The sequence below is a fragment of the Ctenopharyngodon idella genome, chromosome 17, assembly GCF_019924925.1.
Source record: "Ctenopharyngodon idella isolate HZGC_01 chromosome 17, HZGC01, whole genome shotgun sequence".
NCBI classification, from domain to species: domain Eukaryota; kingdom Metazoa; phylum Chordata; class Actinopteri; order Cypriniformes; family Xenocyprididae; genus Ctenopharyngodon; species Ctenopharyngodon idella.
This window is the reverse complement of record NC_067236.1, coordinates 15,414,159-15,438,699: the sequence shown is the minus strand read 5'-3', so window position 1 is coordinate 15,438,699 and position 24,541 is coordinate 15,414,159. Positions and strand designations below refer to the sequence as shown.

The 24,541-nt window shown below is 36.1% G+C and overlaps 1 protein-coding gene across 1 annotated transcript; it reads right to left on the bottom strand.

The window, feature by feature from the left end:
* Window positions 1–368: 368 nt before the first annotated feature.
* Window positions 369–15,952, bottom strand: LOC127498407 (calpain-8-like). The gene is made up of 21 exons (XM_051867714.1): window positions 15,357–15,952; window positions 15,043–15,115; window positions 14,334–14,452; window positions 12,959–13,092; window positions 12,599–12,773; window positions 12,329–12,400; window positions 10,978–11,063; window positions 6,863–6,934; window positions 6,608–6,768; window positions 6,373–6,533; window positions 6,261–6,272; window positions 5,902–6,107; window positions 5,652–5,709; window positions 3,879–3,947; window positions 3,718–3,775; window positions 3,553–3,614; window positions 3,332–3,400; window positions 3,157–3,235; window positions 2,834–2,950; window positions 1,398–1,450; window positions 369–1,254 (listed from the first exon to the last, which is right to left on the bottom strand). The coding sequence occupies exons 1-21, from the start codon at window positions 15,603–15,605 to the stop codon at window positions 1,228–1,230; spliced, it is 2,112 nt and encodes a 703-aa protein (XP_051723674.1). The 5' UTR covers window positions 15,606–15,952; the 3' UTR covers window positions 369–1,227.
* Between the last annotated feature and the right edge of the window lie 8,589 nt (window positions 15,953–24,541).

The window sequence follows — 24,541 nt, the reverse complement described above, 5'->3', positions numbered from 1 at the left end:
TGTTTTGTATTGTCAAGGTTTTTTAACTCTTAGCTAGCCTACACAAAAATTCAGGTACTCAAAATTGCGAACACATCTATTTTCTTTATAAATCAATATTTTCAAACAATGTACGTTTATAAGACAGTATGTAAAATGTGAATCAATCAAAAGATTAAACACAACTACAAGTCAAGTATACTTAGAATACTTAATTATACTTTTAAATATATCGCAATCAAAAGATTTCTTTTTACACTGCTTCTTTATAGGCAAACCTTGTGGCGAGCAGACGTTCATTCATCCCTCATGTTCCCTCACTAACACAGATATCACAAAAATAGGTTGTAAATTTATGAACTACAAATGAAAAACAGCAAAGAAGAAAATCAAGCAAACATCTTTATTAAAATGTTTATTTCAGATTACCTCACTCTCATCAAGAGTTATCTTTCCAAGCAAAATGTATATATGGAAGAAAGGAAGAAATCAAAAAATCAAAACTGGGATATATAAGGCTTTGAGCTCTTTTGTGGAGTGTCAGGAGGGGGGAAAAAAACATTCATCTGGTTATATGCGGCAAAAGTGAATCATACACCATCTTACCATAAATATGCATGCAAAGTACTTAATTTTGCATATATTACATACTACAGACAGTAATTAAATTCATTAATAAAAGTACAGATTCATTAGTACAGTGTTTTAAAAATCAATTAGATTGCATCTAAAAATATAATATAGACCTTTACATGTCCTTATCAATGTGGCTGATGTCAGACAAGCAATACTCCTAAACTGACACCAAAACACTTTTTCCTGGCATGTCAGTGTCTCACAACTCTGCATGCGGGAGCCAAAGCAACTGTCATTTAGATGAATGTGACTGCTAATGGATAGATCTCTCCAAGTATCATAGACCCAAATGCCCCTTATAAGATGTTGACAAATATTACTTTAGAATCTTTCTGACAATTTTAAAAATAAGCTAATCAAAATAGCATCAGCTTGAATGCATTTCTTTTCACCAACAGTGATTCCAAGTGTATACAATGAGAAATACATACATTACATGAAATACTTTTCAAATAAACAGTTATAACAACATGATTACACAGTTTGATGTGAAATTTTATATCAAATGATAATTTTAAGAAAAAAAAAAAAAAGCATTTTAATTCTTAGAGGGATAAAAGGACGAAGAAGAAAAGCATTTGTTGGCAAACCTCCTGGCAATCAGACTTTGCCTCATGAGTACATGGTGAGTCCTATCCACTAAAACACAGATACACAGAAATAGGTTGTGAATGTATATACTTTGAATGACCAAAAATAACAAAGACAATCAAGCAGATTTTTTAAACACTTGTATGTGGTTGGAGATATGGAAAAAATTTAAATGTTTACATCAGGATTACCTCACTCTCATTAAGAGATATCTTCCCATTTTCACAGAGTCTCTGAAATATGCCTGATGAAGAGAATAAATGCTGTTAAAATGTAATAAATCAACAATAATAATAATAATAAAAATATAGCTGCAAGCAGCAATTATCGGTGTTCAAGTGCTTTAAGGCCTTTAAGCACATGCGTAAAAAGGTATTATGTTTTATTTAGCCAAGCATGTAACCACTTGGATCATAGATGGAAAAGACCATTTATAGCAAATACATAATTCCCATAGGAAATATATGGTTTTTACACCTATTTAACAGCCCCACCTATGGGGCGATCTCCATAAAGGAATGCATGCTTCTTTAAAATCATGTGCCGCATGTGCTCACGTAATGATGCGAAGTTTTTCATTTAGGAATGATAGGCTTTTGGGTAGAGTTGGCAATGTCTGTTTGTTAAATGACCCTGCTATAGCTATCCAAAGGCCAAAGTTCAACATTTTTTTGATAACTATTGACCTAGAGAGTCCTGAGAATTGTGCCACAGTGGTTTTATCGAGGTTGACCAAAAAACTAGGACTAGTTTGCCAAAGTTGGTTTTCGAAATAATCTCCAATATTTAACAAACGATTCGATGGACAGAGCCGGACCTAGAGGCAAAGTTTCTTAGAATGAAGAGTTCTACCATGTGGTATGAATGTCGTGGGCGTGTGTGAAAAATCGCGCAATATACAATCCTTTACGCACATGAAAAATTTCCAATTTCTCACAGGCCTCTAGGGCCGTGAGTCAAACAGGCCCAGCAAGTTTGGTCCAATTGGCCTCCGTTAACCTTGTCTGATAGCTGCTCAAACTTCATTGGCCAATGGCAGACATGTTTTTGAGATACGCCAATATCCTCATAGACAATCATGGCACCTCGCACAAAAACACTGCGTGCCAATTTTCAAGTCAATCGGACTAACAGTGAACTAGTCATAGCCAACAGTTTTTTTGGTGTTATAGCGCCTCCAAGTGGCCAGTCGCCCTGTCCTTTTTCACGCGATCACAGAACAAGCTCATACATAGGTGTGCTGAGTTTGGTAAAAAAAAATATCTCATTCCGCTCACAAGTTAAAGCCATTTTAGTAAAAGTGGCTCCACCCACTTCGAACGTTTTGGCGGCCATTAGGGAGTGTGAATTGTAATTTCAACTTTTCAGAATGTCAAATTTGATGAGCATGATCTGAACATGTTATTTGTCTTGAGCCAAGGATTCCAACGATATAAGAAACTTGAGCCTACGCCTAATGGTTCAGGAGTTATGAGATTTTTCGTACTTTTGACCGCTGTAGCGCCCCCATCAGGCCTTGCTGACATTGTAGACAGTGTGAGTAATACCAGGCCTGAAAATTTCAAGTCTCGATGACTCTACAATCACTTTTAGGGGAGAATGCTGATCCTTGGAATTTTTTACTCACTAGCCATGCAGTTCAAACGCATGACAAGGCAAATGAAGCCCTCCAGAGAGATCTGTTCTGAAGCACCACCATACCGCACAAACATGAGATTCAGGATGTCTTCATTTAGATGCATGCCTAGGGTACAAGAACCATGATATAAGTATCTATAGATAAATATCTATCTATACAATGTGTGATGAAATGTGTAGGCCTATATATCACAATATCTCTGCATTCAATTTTATAGGTCACTGGGCAGCTATATGCTGGAAGTAACAGTTCCCACCAGCAGTGATACTTACACAATCTTTTACTACAGCAAAGTATAAACTGAATTCAACCTGTTTTCTTGAAAGCGTTTTGCAGTTCGCTCAAAGACAGAACACCATCTTTGGAAGAGTCCATGGTGTAGAAGATACGCTGTAGAAAATATAAATGTCTTAATAAAACTTAGCTATATTTCTTGTCTTAATACAATAAAAATACATAGCTAATTCCAGACTCAAATCCACACACCTTGTATGTCATAATGCGGTTCCACAGACGAAGAAATTCTGATCCACAAAGTCTTCCAGTGACAGAGAACTATTTGTATTGTTACAGTCAGGGAATATTTCTAGAGCTAAAACATGTTTCTTCAGTACGACTGCAAAAACAAGCTGAACCATGGGGATCAATCAAAAATCATCATTCACAAATTATATTTTAATGACATGTTGAAGGGGAAAAAAGGATACATCTGACATGGCAATTATACTTCTGCAGGAATCCAGGCCAAATCCTTCAGTATTTTTATTCCCTAAAATGCATGTCACATGTGTGAGATTTATGACATTTGTAGCAATTTAAGATTCCTAAACTAGCTATTTCACAAAGAATTTACAGGATTTTAAAGCTCTCACCTCTAAGCAGATTTTCATGAAGAAGCTGTTGAAGTTTCTCAGCATCAACAACCTTGTACTGTTTCCGAAGAAGACATTCAAGAGTTTGAAGCGTGTAGCAGCTGTAGTTTAATTTTGGATTAAATTTAATTTTTTGATAATATATTATCTTTCATATTTACCTGATCAGAATATTGTCGAAACAGAATTTTGTTGTTCAATGCTTCATCCTCTTGTTCAGTGTATCCAGCCTAAACATGAGAAAAGAGAAGACTGTTTCATTTGCAACTACTAAAAAGCACAATTAGAGTTCCCATTTCTGAAGCAGAAAATAAATGTCTGATATTACAATCTACACTTTACAATTTTAAGATAATATCAGATATTAAGTAATAGCCAATGCTCAAATCTTAAATTGAATGTTAAAATGTTAGCAAGTTTAATTTAGGTATATTTATTTGATAAAAAAATATTTTAGAATTAATATTTTAAAGTATAAAAAATAGTGTAATATTCAGAGAAGGTTGTTTATGTAATAAATTCTGAAGTTGTAACTAACTTTATTTGTACAATTGAATTTCATTCCCATCTCAGGAGAATTAAAGGGGGGGGTCTAATGCTATTTCATGCATTCTGACTTATTTACACTGTTAAAGAGTTGGATTCTAATGCTAAACATGGCCAAAGTTTCAAAAAACGAGTTGGACGTATAACGGAGTATTTCTGTGCCAAAAATACTCTTCAGATTGCTCACAAACTTTGCACTTTTTTTTTTCGAGTATGGCCCTTTATTATGTAATAAAGGACGGAATTCCTTGTACGGGCACTTCTCCTGGAAGAGCACACGTGCACACATCGACCAGAGTGAGAAAGCAAGAGCGCGCCCATCAACGCGCTTCGTTCGGCTTTACGGAAGTCATCGGCAAACCTGCACAGGACTTGCTCGAGAAAGATTTGTCACTTTGTTTTTAGACCATGAAATCAACAATGTCACCAAAGAAGTGTGTTTTTGGTTGTGAGGGAAAGATAACCTTGCTTCCCAAAGAACCCAGTGTTAAGTGAAGCTGAGAGATTTGTGCTCACGCATTACATTGATGCGCTCTCGATATTTGTTATTAAAATAACCATAGAAACTGCCTTAAATAAACTATCAAAGTAAGGATAAAGTCATGTCTGATAGTTGCAATCACTTTCTTATTGGTTAAAATGAATGGAGAATATCTTGTTTTTTTCCGTGGCTGCTCGAGCCCTCAGGATCAGCGCTTATGGTTTCATAAACAAAGCCCAGTTCTACGCTGGATTTACAGATCGTTTGAAACTGAAAGATGGAGCGGTCACAGCGATAATGATTCCGGTCATGAGTCGGAACCGCAGGTGGTGAGTAAAACTGCATCAAATTTCTGTTTTGTTGGCAATAGGCGCCTAAGTGCATATAATGTAAACAACACGAACGTAGTGAATTCATAAATTCATTATTCATCATTCACTATACGCTATATTCATTATAGTAATTCAAAAGTTATCCATGGATAATGTGATGGTGTATTGTGTGTGTTTACATACATTTGTTCAGCTGACCATTGATAGCTTGCAGACGATCGCTACGCAAAAGCTACGCATGCTCGTCACTCTTTAGCTCCGCTCACATGGCACGCCTCCAGGCACTCGGCTGTTTTCGGAAAGACTCGGTACAGCGTATCTTTTATAAATATGATAAAACTAAAGACTTTTCGGAGATATGAAGAATGCACTACTACTCTATAGGTACTCAAGATTAGCATGAGATTGGCATGTTAATCCCCCTTTAACAAAAACAGGACAAAGATAGGATTTAGTGGAAATTGCAGAGATATGTTGAAAGAAGCAATATTTCAGTGAATAATTCTCTGATTGCACATACTGACATATTTAAGAGAATACTAAAAATTTTACAAAATGATTCTGTGTATTATTACCTCAGACTCGCCTACAAGATCCACAAGAAAATCTTTCTCGTTCCTTTCTGTGTCCTTTCTGAATTAAAAACACATATTTTAAAAATTACCTGTGTAATAATGCACATGATTGTGAACATTTTAGTTTATAAATTAGTCAGTTTTTCAGTATGGGTCACTGTGAATGTTTAATCTTATTCCAAGCATAAATAATTACTTAAATGTTGAATAATGTAAAGTCATTAATCTCTCAGTCCTTCATGCAACTTACTGAATGTGGATCTCATTTTTGCACAGAATGGACAGGATGAATTCTGCATTCTTATTGGGGCTGTAAGTGGACGGTACAATGAGATACTGTCCTGGCTCCAGCCTGAAGAAGCTCATCACCTGTCTTGCAACCTGAAAGTCCCCGCTTGTTGCCACAGGCTTTCTGTGTTTGAAAAAGTCTGATCCAAACTTTCCCTCAGATCTCATCTGAAACAAAAACAAGTTTGCAAAAACAAGCACTGAACATGCAAAACTAATGTGTCAGAAAGGTGGCAACTTATGCAATATGTATTAATACAACCTGAAAAACTTTTAAACCACTGTGATTAACAACAGAAATTGTGAGTAAATTTTACTTACCTTGGGTGGAACCTGTAAAAGTTCAAAATAAAAATAAAGATTATATTATAAGCACAAAGGCATCATTATATAACCATATTTACTGCCTTTGCATTTTTTTGTTAATACTGACTGCAAACACGCAGAAGCCGATGCCATGGTGTGCAGCAAGGCGTCTGTTTCTCTTATCAGGTTTCTGTATGAGGGACACCAAAACATTGCTCTGGCCCTGCTCACATGCCTTATCCATCTCATTAATCTTCAGCCAAAACTGGGGGTTGGTACAGAAGGTGTCTACAATTACAGGACATGGGTGTTATTAGCAGATTTGCACTGATGACTTTATAATTATAATTAATGAAAAGCACCTTGATGATTTATGCAGCCTCCAGCTGTACTCCCAATAACCCAGCTGCCATTGTGGTACTTGGAAATCCAGCGAGATGCAGACTTTCCTTCCAGAAAATCAGGATAGGAACAGCAGATATCAATGTTGTCAAATGTTTTAAGGAAATCTTCCATTGACATCCTGCAACAAAAAAAAAAAAACTCTTCCTAAATAAATCCTAGACAAAATGTAATTCGTATGTAAAATGTAATTTTTAAACATGGTTCATGCTCACCAGAACTCTCCATTATCGTCCAGAAGATGTTGTTTGCGGTCCTCATTACTCACTGTGTTCCACAAGGGTGATCTGAAAGAATTAAGTAAAACAAACATTCTCATTAACTGAGTTATGTGAGAGCTAAAAGATAATGTATCATCAACAATGATGCCAAGATATTTATACTCTTTTACTAACTCGATCACATTTCCTTGTAAAGTCTGGAGAGGAATAAGATTTACTATTTATTTTTTTCAAGCTTGAAAATAACATAAGCTTGGTTTTATCAGCATTCAAAACAAGTTTTGGTGTATGAAACAGGGACTGAATGACATCAAAAGCCCATTGAAGCTTATGCAGGGCTTGCTGATTAGAAGACGCACTACAATACATGACAGTGTCATCTGCATAAAAGTGAACATTTGCATCCTGAATATCACAATCAAGACTATTTATGTAGATAGTAAATAAAAGGGGCCTCAACACAGATCCTTGGGAAACACCTTTAACAATCTCCAGTAGTCCAGATCATTTACCTTCAACCTGTACACATTGAGTTTTTCCACTTAAATAGTTTTTAAACTAGAAAATAACATGATTTTATAAACTAACACTCTTTAATCTATGCAGCAATAGTTCATGATCCAATGTGTCGAAAGCCTTTGATAAATCAATAAAAAGGAAAGCTCAATAATCAGCTTTATCCACGGATTCCACAATATCATTTAAAACTTTCAGAGAGGCTGTTGTGGTACAATGTTTCTTACGAAACCCTGATTGATTATTAGATGGGACTTTGATTACATTCAAATAACATGTCAACTGTTCATTAAAGGTGCAATATGTAATATTTCTGCAGTAAAATATCCAAAAACCACTAGGCCAGTGTTATATATTTTGTTCACGTGAGTACTTACAATATCCCAAATGTTTCCAAATATTTGTAAATCGTGAGAAAATTGGAATTTTAACCAAGGCTCCGGGACGTGTGAGGAGTCGCCTGTCAATTGCGTCATAGCCGCGTTAACCCTTGGTCTGCCTCGGTTTCCGGTTTTATTTTGTAGAAACCATGGAAACACCAAAGACGCTTTAAAATATTACAAGTTTTAATAGACAAGGGAACATCTGTTTTGATATATATATATATAAAGAAAACAAATTGTTGTTATATAGCTCAACACGTTCAGTCTTATTGTTTAAATCAATTTTCTTGATTTTTTTCGAGGACCATTCTTTACCATGCTTTAGAGAAAAACACTATTTTGTCAAATAGCTAACATAGCATAATCAGATGCAGCTTTATTTTTATTAACAGTACTACATAATTTTCTCCATCATACAATACGTTTTAAAATTAATTGTATGCCATTCAACACAAGACATCCAGCATTTAATATGATATTCTAAAATCGATGAGCTTACTGCGGTGCGTCTCAAACAAGTGTCTCGCAGCAGCCGCCGAGCGAACGCACAGACATAACATCATTTTCAACACACTCAAATGTATCTAATATGATAAACAGAGCTGTGTTACCTCATACTCATGACCAGAAAAGCAGAAGCAGCGCCGGCGACTGTGGCATAATAAAAGTTCCGCTGCTCGTGAGGCGTGTGTTGCGCAATCGCTCCAGCGGCTTCGTTCAGCTCCCACAACACTCGGTCCTGCTCTGCTTCATACTACAGTAACGTTAATAATCGCATCCATGAACATGATTTCTTCCCGACTCCAATCCATATTCTTTTGCACCGTCCGTTGAGATGGAGACCACATGTCCCAAGATTCTGCTCTAAAACTTAACGTCATCAAGCTACGCCTTTGTTTTGAATAGGCTTCTAGTGACTTCTAGCGGATAAACTATTACATATTGTACCTTTAATAAGACTCTAAAAATCTTTGATAGAACACAAAGCTTTGAGATTGGCTATAAGATAGTGGGATCTCCCCCTTTTAATAAGGGAACAGCAAAAGCTGATTTCCCAATTTTTGGAATAACACCAGTATCTAATGAAGGATTAAAAAGATAAGTTAAAGGGGACAAAATAATATCATCTGCTAATTTCAAATTAATAGGTTGCACACAATCAGGGACTGGTGATTTATTTATATCAACTGATTTAAGTGCTTTATGAACATCAGAACTCTTGATATTCAAAACTGAACTCTTCCTTTTTAAAGTGAATTTCAGCATTAAAAAAATGATAATTTGAGCATGTAAGATTTTGTGACCTAGAGGCAATAAAATGCTTGTTAAAACAATTAAGCATTTGATCAGATATGCTAGTAGAATCCATATTATACATGAAGGAAAATTAGAGGTATTTTTGTTACCTATTATGTAGTTTATATTCTGCCAAAATTTCTTGGGATTATTTAAATTTTTTTGTAGTTTTTGCAATAAAATTAATCAGCTTTAGCTTTAACTCAAAATTTCTTAAAAGGTGTGTGCCTATTAAGAATCAATGTAAAACCATCATAAAAATATTTCCATGCAAACTTGACATCAGGGATAAGAAAAATCCTATCCCAATCAAAAAGAACAAGGTCAATGAGAAAACTTTGCTCATTAAAATATCTCATACACCTTTTTGCAATAATACATGGTTTCTGCTTAGGTAGTTTAGTATCTCTAACTATAGCAACGACACAGGGATTACACTGGAACATTTGTAAAAAATAAGATAAATTAATGCTGACTTTTTATAATCCTTCAAATTAGGTGTCTCAACTAGCTGAGAAAGATTTAGAGTAGCACAAATTAATGTCAGAATAAAGGATAATTTTGACTTTGCAATAATCATGAAATTTAATTTTTGTGTTCATTGAAAACTGCAAAAAAAAAATCATATTTGTTGTTTTTACTGCCAGTTGTTTTATCTGCTATGATGTTAAACTGCTACTATTTTGTGATATAATTCATGATTCCCTATCTATTGCTCAAGTATTTGGTCAATGTTTTCTACTGTCTGTTCTAATTTAACATCTAATCATTCTTATTTCAATAGCTTCAATAAATCTACTCTGTCAGTTTTTACTAAAATTACTCTTAAATAACAAAGTTTTGAATGTTATTGATCAGCTCAGTCTTAATAATGATACTGGACCTGATGGGATTTAGCTTAGATACATTACATTTGCTTCTCATATCCTCATGTAAGCTACCAGCTATCTGGAAGTATTCTTGTATTACTCAAATCAGTATAAAGAAGGTGACATTTTTGATCCACAAAATGATAGACCAATATCAATAATTTGTGTTATTGCTAAAGTATTTGAACAATTAATTTATAATTTGTTATCAAAGTACCTAGAAAATAAGATATTTTAATAATATTTTATCACCTTTCCAATTTGGATTCTGAACAACTTCTGCTCTTCTAAAATTGACAAATGATTGGCAGCCTTACAGGGGCTAGTTTTATCGATCTCAAGAAGGCTTTGGTTTAATTGATAATTACTTATTGTTAGATGAGCTTTTTGCAGTTGGTCTTTCTCAAAATGCTTTATTGTGGTGTAATTCTTATTTACGTAACAGAAAACAATGTGTTATTCAAAGGGAAAATTATCTGTTTATTCAAGAAAGAGGCGTACCTCAGGGCTCACTGTTGGGTCCACAAATGATCAGTTTTTACCAGTATTTAAGAGAGATCTACAAACCTTTTCACTCTGTCACAAGGATCAGTTGGGGTCCTCTGGATGATGCATTATCATGTTTAATGTTTTGTACCTTGTCAATTCATAATAAAAAAAAGCCATGTTTGTAGTGTTCACTTGCTTTCTGTGTTTATTAAAACTCGTGTTTCGTAGTCATTCTGCTTCACGCATCACTCTTTAGATTCAACTACACTGCACTCGTTACAAACATTTGTTAGTTGTCATTTATTGGATCATTTATTAATGTTTTGCTAATCATGTTGTTGTTGTTTTATGTTGTGTTTTGAAATTCTTTTTGTTGGTGTTGTTTGTGCTTTTTTGTGTTTGTATATTGTGTATTAATTAGGACACCCTTGAAAACGAGAATGTGCATCTCAAGTGTTTTGTCCTAGAGAATAAAATTTGTTCCATATCGGACAGACTAAAACTAAAAGAGACTCTAAATTTCTAAAATGTGTGGTTAAATAAAATCAGTTCTTACTTGTCACTCCAGTCTCCATTCCACTCTTTTTCTCCCCATGGGTTGAACAATCTCACCAGCTTAACTGGATATCTACCACTCATGACCTGTGGAGCATGATTTTATATATATAGTAGTATAAAAATGTGGCAGATCTTTCTAATATTACCAGTAGCTTTAGCCTTTAGTAGCTTTATTTTGTAATTTACCAGAATTTTGAAGTAAAATCCATGTTTATTTCTAATTATTTGTGCTGTTCAATAAGTCAATGATTTTTCCCCAGCAAGTTCCAACATACTTTCTAACAGGAACAAGTTTAAAAAAAGATTCTGAAAAGTCGCCCTGAAGCAACCTGTGGTTAAGGTCCTTTTCCTCACATAGTATAAATGGATCATACATGAATTTATATCGCAGCTGTTAATGAAGGGGGTCCCTTGAAAGGGGATTTTGGCATCAAAAGGTTTGAACACCCCTTATTTGATTTTTAATACAGACCAATCAAAGTGATTTTTTCATTTCTCACTACTGTCTTAGCAGAACTAGTGCTCGAAGTGGGCCTGTTCTCTATATTTTAAAAGGCTAGTTCACCCAAAAATGAAAATTCTGTCATTAATCATTCACCCTGTGTGGTTCCACATCCGTAAGACCTTTGTTCATCTTCGGAACACATTTACATTTACTTTGGATAATGTTAGTTACAAAGTAATATCATCCAAAGCGTGTTCGTGCAACAATGTCATCTCTCACGTGAACACAAAACGCATGCGTCGTGTTGCTCTCGTGAACACTTGCACATGTGCGTTGTATTGACGTGCGAATCTGAACACAATACGTATACGTCGTTCTCTTGTGAACGCGCGTTACAGATTAATATTTTTGTAAGTAAAGTCATAAATTATGTTTTTTTTGCGCAAAGCACTCACGTCACTTTATAAAAATGGAGTAAAACCACTGGAGTCACATGGAGTACATTAATGATGTATTTCCTAACTTTATGGACCTTGAAAGTGGTAGTTGCATTGGATCTCTATGGAGGGACAGAAACCTCTCAGACTTCATCAAAAAGATCTTAATTTGTGTTCCGAAAATGAACAAAAGTCTTACGGATGTGGAACGACTTGTGGTATTCTGACCGCCCAGCCCCCGGTACATGATTTGAAATGAGAACCTCCCCCACCGGCACTTTTTTTCCCACTTCAAGCAATGAGCAGAACAAACACTAAGAATTATGCAAAAAGGCTAAATCACATATAAGCATCTAAAGCATGGGTATTGGTTGGCTTCCAAATATCATCTTTTGCCCCTAAAATATTTACCTTGAGACCTTATATGAATCTGATGCATGCTGAGAGTTGATTTTGGGCAGTCTTACCTGGTAAACATTTGTCACAGTGTAAGCGTGGCCCAGAATTATGCCATTTCGTAACTCTTCCTCATTCTTATTCTGTGGAAACAGAAAAATTATCAGGAAATAATGTGTGGTGTAAATGTCATTGCTTAAAAGGTGCTACAAGTGAGTTTTTTATAGATGTCAATGAAAATGGTGTATGTTTCAGTCCTTATCTCTGTGTCAGGCTCTATATATAGTAATAAAAGTTTTTGGAGACTGTGCAATATAGTCTTTTTTCTTTTTTTGGCTCACCCCTTGTGGAGTTTCACAGCCCATAAGGACTTCTGACTGGAAAGCACGGTACATTATCTCCCACAAATCAGTTGGAGCCATTTTCAGATCGTAGTGAATATGAACCCCACCGGTGAAGTCCATGAGGGCCTCAGATACTCGACCAGCATGCATGTCAGCGTAGGAGCCGCACAACCTGTAACAGTCATTCAAACTCTAAATTGTATCCCGCAATGTAATAGACATATATAGTCTATTACTGCACACAAACCACAGGTTGAATTACAGCCGTGCTTGTATTGAATACAACAGCACTATTCCTTACATATACTTGAAATTATATTTTCACATAAAGTCACTAGAAGATGTACAGGCACTTACTTGGCATACGCTTTCTCCAACAAGGCTGGCCAGAACTCATTATATGTTTTTGATTGCACAAAAATCAGCTGGTAGTCAATTGTTGGCAGTTTGTCATCAATCACAACATCATACCAATTTCCGAAACGCCAGAACTGTATGTTTAAATAAGCAGAACACTAAGTGAAAAACTATATTATGTTTATACTATATTGTCTTTTAACTATTGCCAAAAGTTTTGGGACGCCTGCCTTTACGTGCACATGAACTTTAATGACATCCCATTCTAAATCTGTAGGGTTTAATATGGAGTTGGCCCACCCTTTGCAGCTATAACTGCCTCAACTCTTCTGGGAAGGCTTTCCACAAGGTTTAGGAGTGTGTTTTATCAGTCAAGTTCCTCCACACCAAACTCGCTCATCCATGTCTTTATGGACCTTGCTTTGTGCACTGGTGCGCAGTCATGGAACAGGAAGTCATGGCCATCCCCAAACTGTTCCCACAAAGTTGGGAGCATGAAATTGTCCAAAATGTCTTGGTATGCTAAAGCATTAAGAGTTCCTTTCACTGGAACTAAGGGGCCAAGCCCAACCCCTGAAAAACAACCCCACACCATAATCCCCCTCCACCAAACTTTACGCTTGGCACAATGCAGTCAGGCAAGTACAGTTCTCCTGGCAACCGCCAAACCCAGACTCATCCATCTGATTGCCAGACAGAGAAGCGTGATTTGTCACTCCAGAGAACACGTCTCAACTGCTCTAGAGTCCAGTGGCGGCGTTCTTTACACCACTGCATCTGACGCTTTGCATTGCATTTGGTGATGTAAGGCTTAGATGCAGCTGCTCGGCCATGGAAACCCATTCCATGAAGCTCTCTACGCACTGTTCTTGAGCTAAACTCTGCAGAAAGTTGGCGACCTCTGCGCACTGTGCGCCTCAGCATGCGCTGACCCCACTCTGTGATTTTACGTGGCCTACCACTTTGTGGCTGAGTTGCTGTTGTTCCCAATTGCTTCCACTTTGTTATGATACCACTAACAGTTTACCGTGGAATATTTAGTAGTGAGGAAATTTCACGAATGGACTTATTGCAGAGGTGGCAACCTATCACGGTACCACGCTTGAATTCACTGAGCTCCTGAGAGTGACCCATTCTTTCACAAATGTTTGTAGAAGCAGTCTGCATGCCTAGGAGTTTCATTTTATACACCTGTGGCCATGGAAGTGATTGGAACACCTGAATTCAATGATTTGGAGGGATGTCCCAATACTTTTGGCAATATAGTGTATATTAAAAGACAAAACAGGAATTAACTATTGCTTGGGGTTTCGATTCTGGATAATATTATCAAAATAATTGTAGGAAATTATGGCATGAAATAAGAGGAACTTACCCTGAAGTGAAATAAACCAGTATAATTGCGGCTGAATGACTGTCCGTCTGGCATGACCTTTTGTAATAATTTGCTTTGAAATGTTAGAGCCCCAACAGAGGCCAGAAACCAGCAGTTTCCTGAGATAGAGGGGGGAAAAAAACAGTAATTGGCACAGTGAATTTGATATCTTTCATATTCCACAAGTCATTTCTGATTTTTTCTAGTTTTGCTAGAGAAGGTATTTACTTTGTTTTTAGCAGAAATTTAAGCCTAAATATAGCCACAAGAGACAATCATCAGGTACTAAAGGATACAGGGATGTTGCCATTCATCTTTTCAGTGTGTCAGATGTGTTATTCTGTATTTTATAAAAGACAAATCATATTGTATCTTCGTTTTTATTAGACAGCAGTATATATTATTAGGATAAATGAAAGTTAAAATAACATTCCTTTGTAAACTAATTATATTGTAAGTGCAATATAATATAATTTTGTCATGAGGGTCACAAGTTTTGTGCAAATCAAACCAAAATAATAGGTTTTCCAGAAAATTCAAAATGGTGCAAAAAATTCCCTGTGGGCAAACAAAATCCGACGTATGATTCTGGGGCTTAAGGATTTAAAGGGGGGAAAAATGTAACACACAAATGCACTTATTATAGCACCACCTAGTGTGATGCTCAGAGGGAAGAAAAAAATATTGTTTTGTGGTTACCCAGACGTACCTACTTTCCCTTGGGAGTAGTCAAACCTAGACACTGACTCTACGATAAATTCAGCTGCATCTGGACACAATTTCTGAAAGAAAGTAAGTCATACTTTCAGTATTTGGCATTTGATCAACTGATGCATTCTGTGAAAGGGATGTGATTGATAGTGGTTTTAGGTAGTGTCTTTTAAATTCTTTCAAGCGTTTAGATTGTCACAGTCACATCTTTTTAGCTTTCAACAAAAGTTGTACAGTTTTACACTTCTAATTAAGTGTGCAATATTATCAGAACACGTTAAAGATGAAGCCTTAAGGAAGTAGATTACATACCGTTGGTCTTATCCACTCCACTCGGGCCATGACTTCTGGCTTCAGCAGCCCTTCGCCAATGGAACGAGGGTCTGGCGGGAAAAACTCATCCACAAATCTCTGTCTTGTTTTGAGACAGTAGTCTTGTAAAATGTTGTAGTCCTGATTCATGAACTTCAAAGGATTTGTTTCAGAGCCCATGCCACCCTTCATGTTGCGGTCATCCATGACTTTTAGGCACATGCCATGTGGAACCGCTGGAGGAGGCATTTTGATTTTTTTTTGTCTGGATTTTTTTTTTTTTTTTTGTGCTGTTAAAAAGAGGAAATTACAATAATAATACAAAGATATTACACTGTTTTAATAAAAGTTAGCTCTATTTGATTAATGCCTCGATTAAACCTAAACAAATTCCATCTTGTTATTGATTTTTAAAAGATTTGCCATTTGAGGCTTTTATCCAAATGACTTACATTGCATTCAAAGTATACATTTTATCAATCCTATTGTTAGCACAATGCTCAACTGTTTATGCTGCAGGAATACAGACACGACACATACATAAAAACAGTATGAAGTTTTATTTAACTAAATTCGGGAGGCGCACGTTCAGGTAAATCAACCAATCAGTGCAAGAGGAAGCCGGTATATAAAGCCGTCTCTCACCTCTATCCCGCGACAAGTTTCACAGCATCCCTCCACCACCCCATCACCTCACTCTTGACTGGTTTCTATCCCAGTTAAGGAGGGGGAGCACTCTGGGTTCGGGCCAAATTCCGAGCTCGGAGCCCTCCCCCAGACAGCACGCCAAATACGCATAAATTACTATACATATTACTTTATTCTGATTTCATGTACGTGTAAACTCATGAAATATAATAAATTCTTACAGAACAACATCTACAGATGTAAATGTACACTGGTACTTTTTTTTTTTTTTTTTGCCTTACAGACTAAAGACAAAGTAATTAGATTCATACAAGTATTAATACAATCCATAAAGTGTTTTTAAGATCAATTAGTTTGTACCTACAAATTAAATATAGGTCTTCACTACCTATACTGAGCTTTAACTTATAGCATTACTGAAATGAATAAGATGTATATGTACCTTGAGAGATGCAATGAATTTTCACCAAATGACTGGTAATCTTCTCTGTCTGTGACTGGCTTTCATACACTTTTTTGCCCTACTTCAAGCTTTAAAACACCTGTAGAAGCCCCGCCCCATTTCCAGCTGATGTGTTTATTATAAAGAAGTGATTGACAGAACCTCATCTGAACTTTTGGCATTATAAGAAACTGAAATCCTCTACATTTGCCCAAGGGTAAAACGTTGGTCTACATCAGTGTTTCCCAACCAGGGTGGCACTTAAAAGAACTTATTTCACTTAAAAACTTATTACACTTAAAGAAATTTATTTTATTTGTATCTTTATTCTATTGTATTTATTGTGCTATTGTTATTAATTTTTTATTTGTTGTTATTTTATTACTGACTGTTATTTCATTATTGACTGTCAATTCAAAGTTTGAAATCAAGCTGTTTTGTGCTATTTCAACAAAATTACCACAATGTAAAAAAACAAATACATTGAGGGAGCAAACATTTAGGTGAGATAGTTGTAATGGTAACTGAGCAATGTTTATATGACAGTATATACCGTGGTTCTTCTCTGTTGTATCAAATATCAATACTTTTCAAGGTATAAGCTCCAGTATGGTGACAAAACTAATGTAGGGTGACATAAATTTTTGAAAAATTTCAAAGGGTATCATGACTGAAAAAAGGTTGGGAAACATTGGTCTACATATTTCACCTAGGCAAGTTATAATTAGCCTATTGGAATGGCTCCATTTATTATTATTATTAGGGCCCAAGCCACTAAGGTGCAGGGCCCTATTGATCCCCTAAGGATTTTTTTTTTTTTTTTTTCAAACTTCCGGGGCTTTTTGGGGGCCTTAACGTGCTCAAAAACTCTTGAAAATTGGCACACACATTGGAATCTGCGGCCATTAGGACGCCGCAGAGGCTGGTACCCGGGCGTGGCAGGGGGGCTCGACAGCGCCCCCTTGAATGGGATCCAAAAACTTGGCCATATATCAAACATGCTTGCATGTATTAGTATGAAACTCGGTACACATATAGACTTCATCGGGCCTAACAACTTTCGTGCTATAAGTTATACGTCAGCTCAACAGGAAGTCAGCTATTATGGGTTGTTTGAAAAACGCATGCTCTGGAATTTGATATTCTCCTCCTAGGCGATTAATCTGATCACCACCAAACTCGGTCAGCATGAAGTCCTGACATTGAGGATATAAAATTGCCAGCGGATTTTTGATATCTCGAACAGTTTGGCCATGGCGAGGCAACGAATTTATGGCGAGAAAACTTATGCATATATTGATTGATTTTTATGAAACTTCAGCTGTGTGTTAGTTGTAGGAGTGTGTGTGTGTGTGTGTGTGTGTGTGTGTGTGTGTGTGTGTGTGTATGTGTGTGGGATTGTGTTTTACAGTCTTGCAGGTTTAACCCTTTCCTTGCTGTGTCCTTTTGTCTGCATTATAGAATAGGAAATCTCTTAGCCCTTCTCTTCTATAAATTTGTATAACAAAATAAAGGCATAGAACCAGTTCATTTGTAGTTCACTGACTATATAGTTTTATATAATTAGTTTAATAATTTAGTTAATAAAAGACCTTAAGATAAATTCATCTTACTAACTAAATGCTTTTAGTTAGTATTACATTTGAATGTATATATTAAGAGATTATCAAAGGCTAATTTCTGTCACAGCATAAATTTTATTCTTATTGTTTAAAATGTTATTGAATAATCTGACTCAACTAACTGGTCAGTCTCCAACTGGTTCTTAAATATCACTCTGCCTCTGTGTGTGTGTAGTGTCCGTGACACTTTAATGGTTTAGAAAAATATATAAGACAAATACTGGACTTAGATTTACACTGGACTTAGACTTAGAAAATTTTGAGCTGCAAAAGATAACTTTGCACTCATTTCAAAGTGACCTATGATATACTATGACATGAAATTCATCTAAATTTAAATGATCCCATGGATGTAGCTGTTGTGATTCACGGTCATAGTGGCACCAGCTGGCTGCAGTAAATGTGGCGTATTCAAATGACTTTGACATAGTTCTTTTCCATTTACCCAGTTTAAATTAATTTTGCCCACCGTGCACAGTTGCCCTAAAACCACCGAGGTTGCGGTGTCACCGGGCTTGGGCCCGCCATTGCTGCTTGCAGCTATATTTCTGATTCTTCTCCGAAATGGATCGGATTTTTGAGGGCCTAAACATGCTCAAAAACTCATGAAACTTTGCACATGCTTCAGAAGTGGTGAAAATTTATGTCTGATATGGTTCTCAGAATTAGGTGTGGTAAAATGACTCGATAGCGCCACCTATAAATATTCAACGAAGTGCCCCTTACGCTATGTTTCACGTACAAGTAAAATTCGGTACACACATGTAACAGCCCAATACCTACAAAAAAGTCTCTTAGAGCAAAATCTGAAACTGAACAGGAAGTCAGATATTTTTAATTAACTTTACAAAATATGTGCAATTCTTTGCCATTTCCACACGTTGTACTTTAACGAAATCCTCCTAGAGCATTAATCAGATCAAGGTCATATTTGGTCAGTCTAAACTAAAGGCCTTTGCGATGTTAAATTGCGAAGATCTTGGTTTTCGCTGAAGGGTGTGTCCGTGGCGGCTTGACAAATTACGATGTTTCGCCATGAAACAGGAAGTTGTTGTAACTCAGTCATACAATGTTCGATCTGCCCCAAACTTCACGTGTTTTATTAGAGTCCTGGCCTGAAGACATTTACATGGCAATATTCCATTACAGTCATAGCGCCACCTGCGGGCAACAGGAAATTACATGTTTTACACTGTGATTACCTCCTCGTAGAGATTTAACCAGATCAACATCATATGCTGTCAGTCTAATCTTAAGACCTTAGCAATGATTAATATCAAAGATCTTGAGTTTTCGTTGAACGGCGTGTCCGTGGCGGCCTGACAAAGTCTGATGTTTTGCCATGAAAGAGGAAGCTGTTGTAACTCAGTCAAACAATGTCTGATCAGCCCCAAACTTCACATGTGTGATAACAGTTCTGGCCTAAAGACATCTATATGCCAATTTTCAGTTAGTCATAGCACCACCTGCTGGCAACAGGAAGTGGCATGCTTTACACTGTAATTCACTCCCAGAAACACATTTCAATATGCCACTAAGTACCAAACATACTAGAAATACATTAAATCATGCAACACCTGGCTCAGTGCTTAAGTATGTGATTAACGGCACAAAACAGGAAGTTGTTGTAACTCAGGCATACAATGTGCAATCTGCTCCAAACTTCACATGTTTGATAATAGTCCTGGCCTGATGACATCTACATGGCAATATTCAGTTACGGTCAAAGTTGGCAGCTGGAACTGTGGCCCTTTTAAATGATTTTGTCATAATTCTCCTGTATTTACTCGCTTACATGCATGTCGCCCACTTTTCACTGTTTTCCTAAGGCCGGCAGGTGGCGGTGAGTCCGGGTGCGAGGGCCCTTTCATCGCTGCTTGCAGGTTTAATTTTTATTATTTTCTTGGAGGACAGAAAAAAATGGTCAGATGTGCATGGTTTATTTCTGTGCATAATATTATAAAATACATGCTGCTTTTTGGACACTCTAATACAGTTTATATTAGATCTCTTTTACAGTATGGGTTTATGTTCAAAATAAACATTTCAAAGCCCCCAAAAATGCTTTCAGTGCAGCAGAAACCAGTTGATCCAGCCTGGACTTGCTTTGAATATGACACTGATAAATGAACCCTCACGACAGGTACAGGTCTACTTGGGGATTTAAATACTTGTGCCAATGCAGTATATGCAAATTAAAACCAGTCAAGTCAGAACAAGTACTGTCATTGTATGATAGTGCAAAGCAATAAGAATTTGCAATCACTTTGAAACTGAGAGTTCTCTTTGGGGAAAAAATATACCAAGGCAAATATCTTTCAAAAACTTTAAAACCATCTGTTTGTTGGTGTTGTGCTGGTCTTAAGCCCAAAGTATAGTTCACTTTTTATGCATACGCAAGGGTCAGAGTACACTCGTGCTGTACGCGCACTGCCGGATTTTTGTAACCGTGCGTACTTGTACGTGCAGGTCGCACATGCACATTTATTTTTTTGTGGTAATTAGTTTATCCACAAGGTAGCAACTGTGCCCTGGGGGCGCCAATTCACAAGGTAGTCAAAGAAAAACTGCATAAACAGAACAGACCGGAACACATGCAAGCTACAGCGACAATGGAGGCCTACATAGAGATTATGCGAAGGGTTTAGAAAGTACCCTTATTTGTACAACTCTACCATGAAAGAATACAAAGATGTTTATATGGGTTGTAACTCGGCGAGAGATTGCTCAAAACTGCACATGCGTTGAATGCCTGTTGTATGCGTATGAGTCAAATGAAGTATACTTTGATAGGCTGTGCATTCAACTGTGCACTAGCGTACATGTAAAAAAAACAAAAGTCTTGAAAGTCACAGCAGCTTAATAAACCACTTGCTGTGATGTCTGTCATGTTAATCAAAGAACAAAGGTAACAGAGAAAAATTGTAGCTTTTTAAATAAGGATTAATCTATGTTTAATTTATAATTTATGCAGTGAAGTGATTTACTTTATTCAATTTCTGTATATTTCCTACCTGTTAGATAGAAGCCCACAGGTAAATATGACATTTATTATTATAATGGGTTTATGTGAAGATTGTTTTAAGTTTACTTAAATTAAAAGTTAAGTTCACCTAAATTAAAAGTTATTTTTTAAAGCCTAATAAATGTTGAAATTGATAGCTTTCAGTTATACTGTAATGTTGAATGTCTGTAATTAATGTTTAAAAAAATCAAAGAGACATATTAATATCAGTGATACTGGCCTTCGTTCATAAAAAGATGAGATTAAACAAATATTTAAAATACTGTCTTTAAGTTGCTTTTATATATATTTGGAGAGTAACTGTGAAATTATTACAATATAAAAATATAAAAAACTCCTATGTTTTTAATCGCAGTTAATTTCAGAAAAACATATGCGATTAATTTAAAAAAAAATATGCGAATAATTAGTTAATTTTTTTAATCAATTGACAGCACTAGTTTAAATACATAAACACTGAGCAAATGTACGTTTCAGTTTGCTACTGTTTAAGTTATAATATTTTCTTCTATTATTTTGATATTCGCTGTTATTATTTTTTTTTTTACATATATTCCAATATTCCAATATATATTTGCAATATTGTATTATTTACAGTCATTGCCAATAAAGCAATTTTGAATTGAATTATTAAATTGTTTGGGTGTTGTGGATGGGGTTAGGATTAGGCAATCAGGTAGCAGCTTCAGTGAGATGGCATAATAATTTATCAAGGAGTCGAAATTCGGCACAACACCGGCGACATGACAACATGCTCATTGTACAGCATCACTTCTGGTATTTATGAACAACAGCAGAACGGATATCTTTCTGCCATTACTTTTTAATGTTATTTTACTTTGCTTGTTACATATACATGCAAAATTTCAGCTGTAAATAAATTATAAATGTTAGCTAGATAATGTTCATTACCTGTCTAGTGATGTATGTTTATGCTGAAATATAATATTATAATGGTTTGTATTTAAAAAAAAAAAAAAAAAACATCTATCGCATGTCATTATGTGTAGGGAGTTGTCTCACATGATTTATGTTTCGTGCATCAGAACTTCTGTTATGGGAAGTTTTCACGGTACATTGTGGGACTTTTTGTGGAGCGAATGTTTCAGTGCACTGGAAGGATTTTTCGATTGAGACTGTCCTTAAAATGTCCGACTCCCTTATCAGTGCCCTGACTTCTAACTAGGGAGCTGATTGAGACACACCCCATGACATATTAAAAGAACAATTAAAACGTCTGTTTCAATAAAATACATACAAGAAGAGAATAGCTCTTCTCAGATGCAAGGAGGGTCAGGCCTGTTTACGCACACTGACTCTCCCTGCCACCTGTGAACTCGCTTTTACAGGATGGGTTTATGTTAGGCCTCCAAAAATGCATTCAGTGCACCAGAAACAATTTGATTCTGCCTGTACTTGCATTGATGTGGCATTATACGGTAGGCTTCTTTATTATGATGATCATAAATTACAATTTATGACACCGTATATTTATTATGAGGTTGAGGAGTATAAAATATATAAATTATGACTATAGTAAGTAAGAGTATGTGACATTTCTTTATAAATGAACACTCATGACAGGTATCGGTCTACTTAGGTATTTAAAGGGTTAGTTCACCCCAAAAAATTAAAATTATCCTATAATTTACTCACCCTTGCCAGGTGTATATCGGTTTTAATTCTTGTGCCAATACAGTATATGCAAATTAAAACCAGTCAAGTCAGATCAAGAACTGATAGAATAAAATTCCTATTTCTTAGGAAATTCTGCACGCTGCACCACTCCTATACACAAATTTCTGATGGCAAGCCAATAGGGAAGGATTTTCATCCCAAACCATCACGGTTCGGACGACAAATATGTCAGTCACAGGCAATCCACACTCCAATCCAGAAGGGGGTGCATAGTAATGCCATTTGCTAACCGCCACAACAGGAAAAAAGCGTAGAAGAAGAAGAACAGATGATCTATGCATAGATATGTTTACGTGTAATCTCTCAAACAATGTTTCAACCGCAGAAAGACATCAATAAAACAGCTTGAGAAAAAAATCTCACGTAGCATTACAATTTCTTCAGGCAAGTCATTTAGTGTCCACAGCATGTTAGTTCTCTAGAGAAATGAACTCTAGAGGGGAGAATTTCACTAAGGCTATGGTACGCTCAATTCCGATTTTTGCTCAGATCTGATTTTTTTTTTTTTTTTTTGTATAGCTGTTCACGTTGTTTTAAATGTGCCCAATATCAGATTTCCAGTGTGAACAGATCATGGTTCTGAACTCACCTGCATGCACAAAAGAATGATACAAACGGGGTTCCCAGGTTTTTACCACAAAATCCACTCACCCAGCAAACACATTTACGTTGTGGCAACATCTGTGGCACGTTGCATTTCTACTATGGCAACGTCACTGTCTATGTGCCCACAACATTGTGACAACGTAGAATTGTAAGACACCACAGGGCTGTAGCAACGTTGTAGCGCAACTTTGAGCAACTGCGACACGATGTTCTGACAACTTTTTTTTTTAATGGTAGATTATAAATATTTCCCATTCTGCGTGTTATATTTTGTTGTTAATTTTTAATTACTCGACATTAGATCACTATATAATAATTTTTATATATTGTTTATACTTATTTATGGGCACTAAATTAATCAATTATAATCAACACCTTCAAATGTACACTTTGAAGAGTAAAAATGACCTACAAGTTTACATAATTCAACCTTATTAAAACTGCATATGATATTCTAATTATCCTTCAAAAGGTATGCATTTATACAACCAAAATTCTGGAAATGTTGGGACGTTTTTTAAATTTGAATAAAATGAAAACTAAAAGGCTTTCAATCACATGAGCTAAAATTTTATTCACAATAGAACATAGATAACATAACAAATGTTTAGAGGGAGAAATTTTACACTTTTATCCACTAAAAAAGCTCATTTCAAATTTGATGCCTGCTACAGGTCTCAAAAAAGTTGGCATGGGGGCAACAAATGGCTGAAAAAGCAGGACATTTTTAAAAGATTCAGCTGGGAGAACACCTAGCAACTAATTAAGTTAATTGATATCAGGGCTGTAACATGATTAGCTATAAAAGGGAAGTCTTAGAGATGCAGAGTCTCTCAGAAGTAAAGATGGGCAGAGGCTCTCCAATCTGTGAAAGAGTGTGTAAAAAGATTGTGGAATACTTTAAAAACAATGTTTCTCAACGTCAAATTGCAAAGTCTTTGCAAATCTCATCATCTACAGTGCATAACATCATCAATAGACTCAAAGAAACTGGAGAAATCTCTGTGCATGTAGGGACAATGCCGAAGAACTTTATTGGATGCCCGTGGTCTTTGGGCCCTGCATCACTCATCGGCATGATTGTGTCAATGACATTACTAAATGGGCCCAGGAACACTTCCAGAAACCACTGTCGGTAAACACA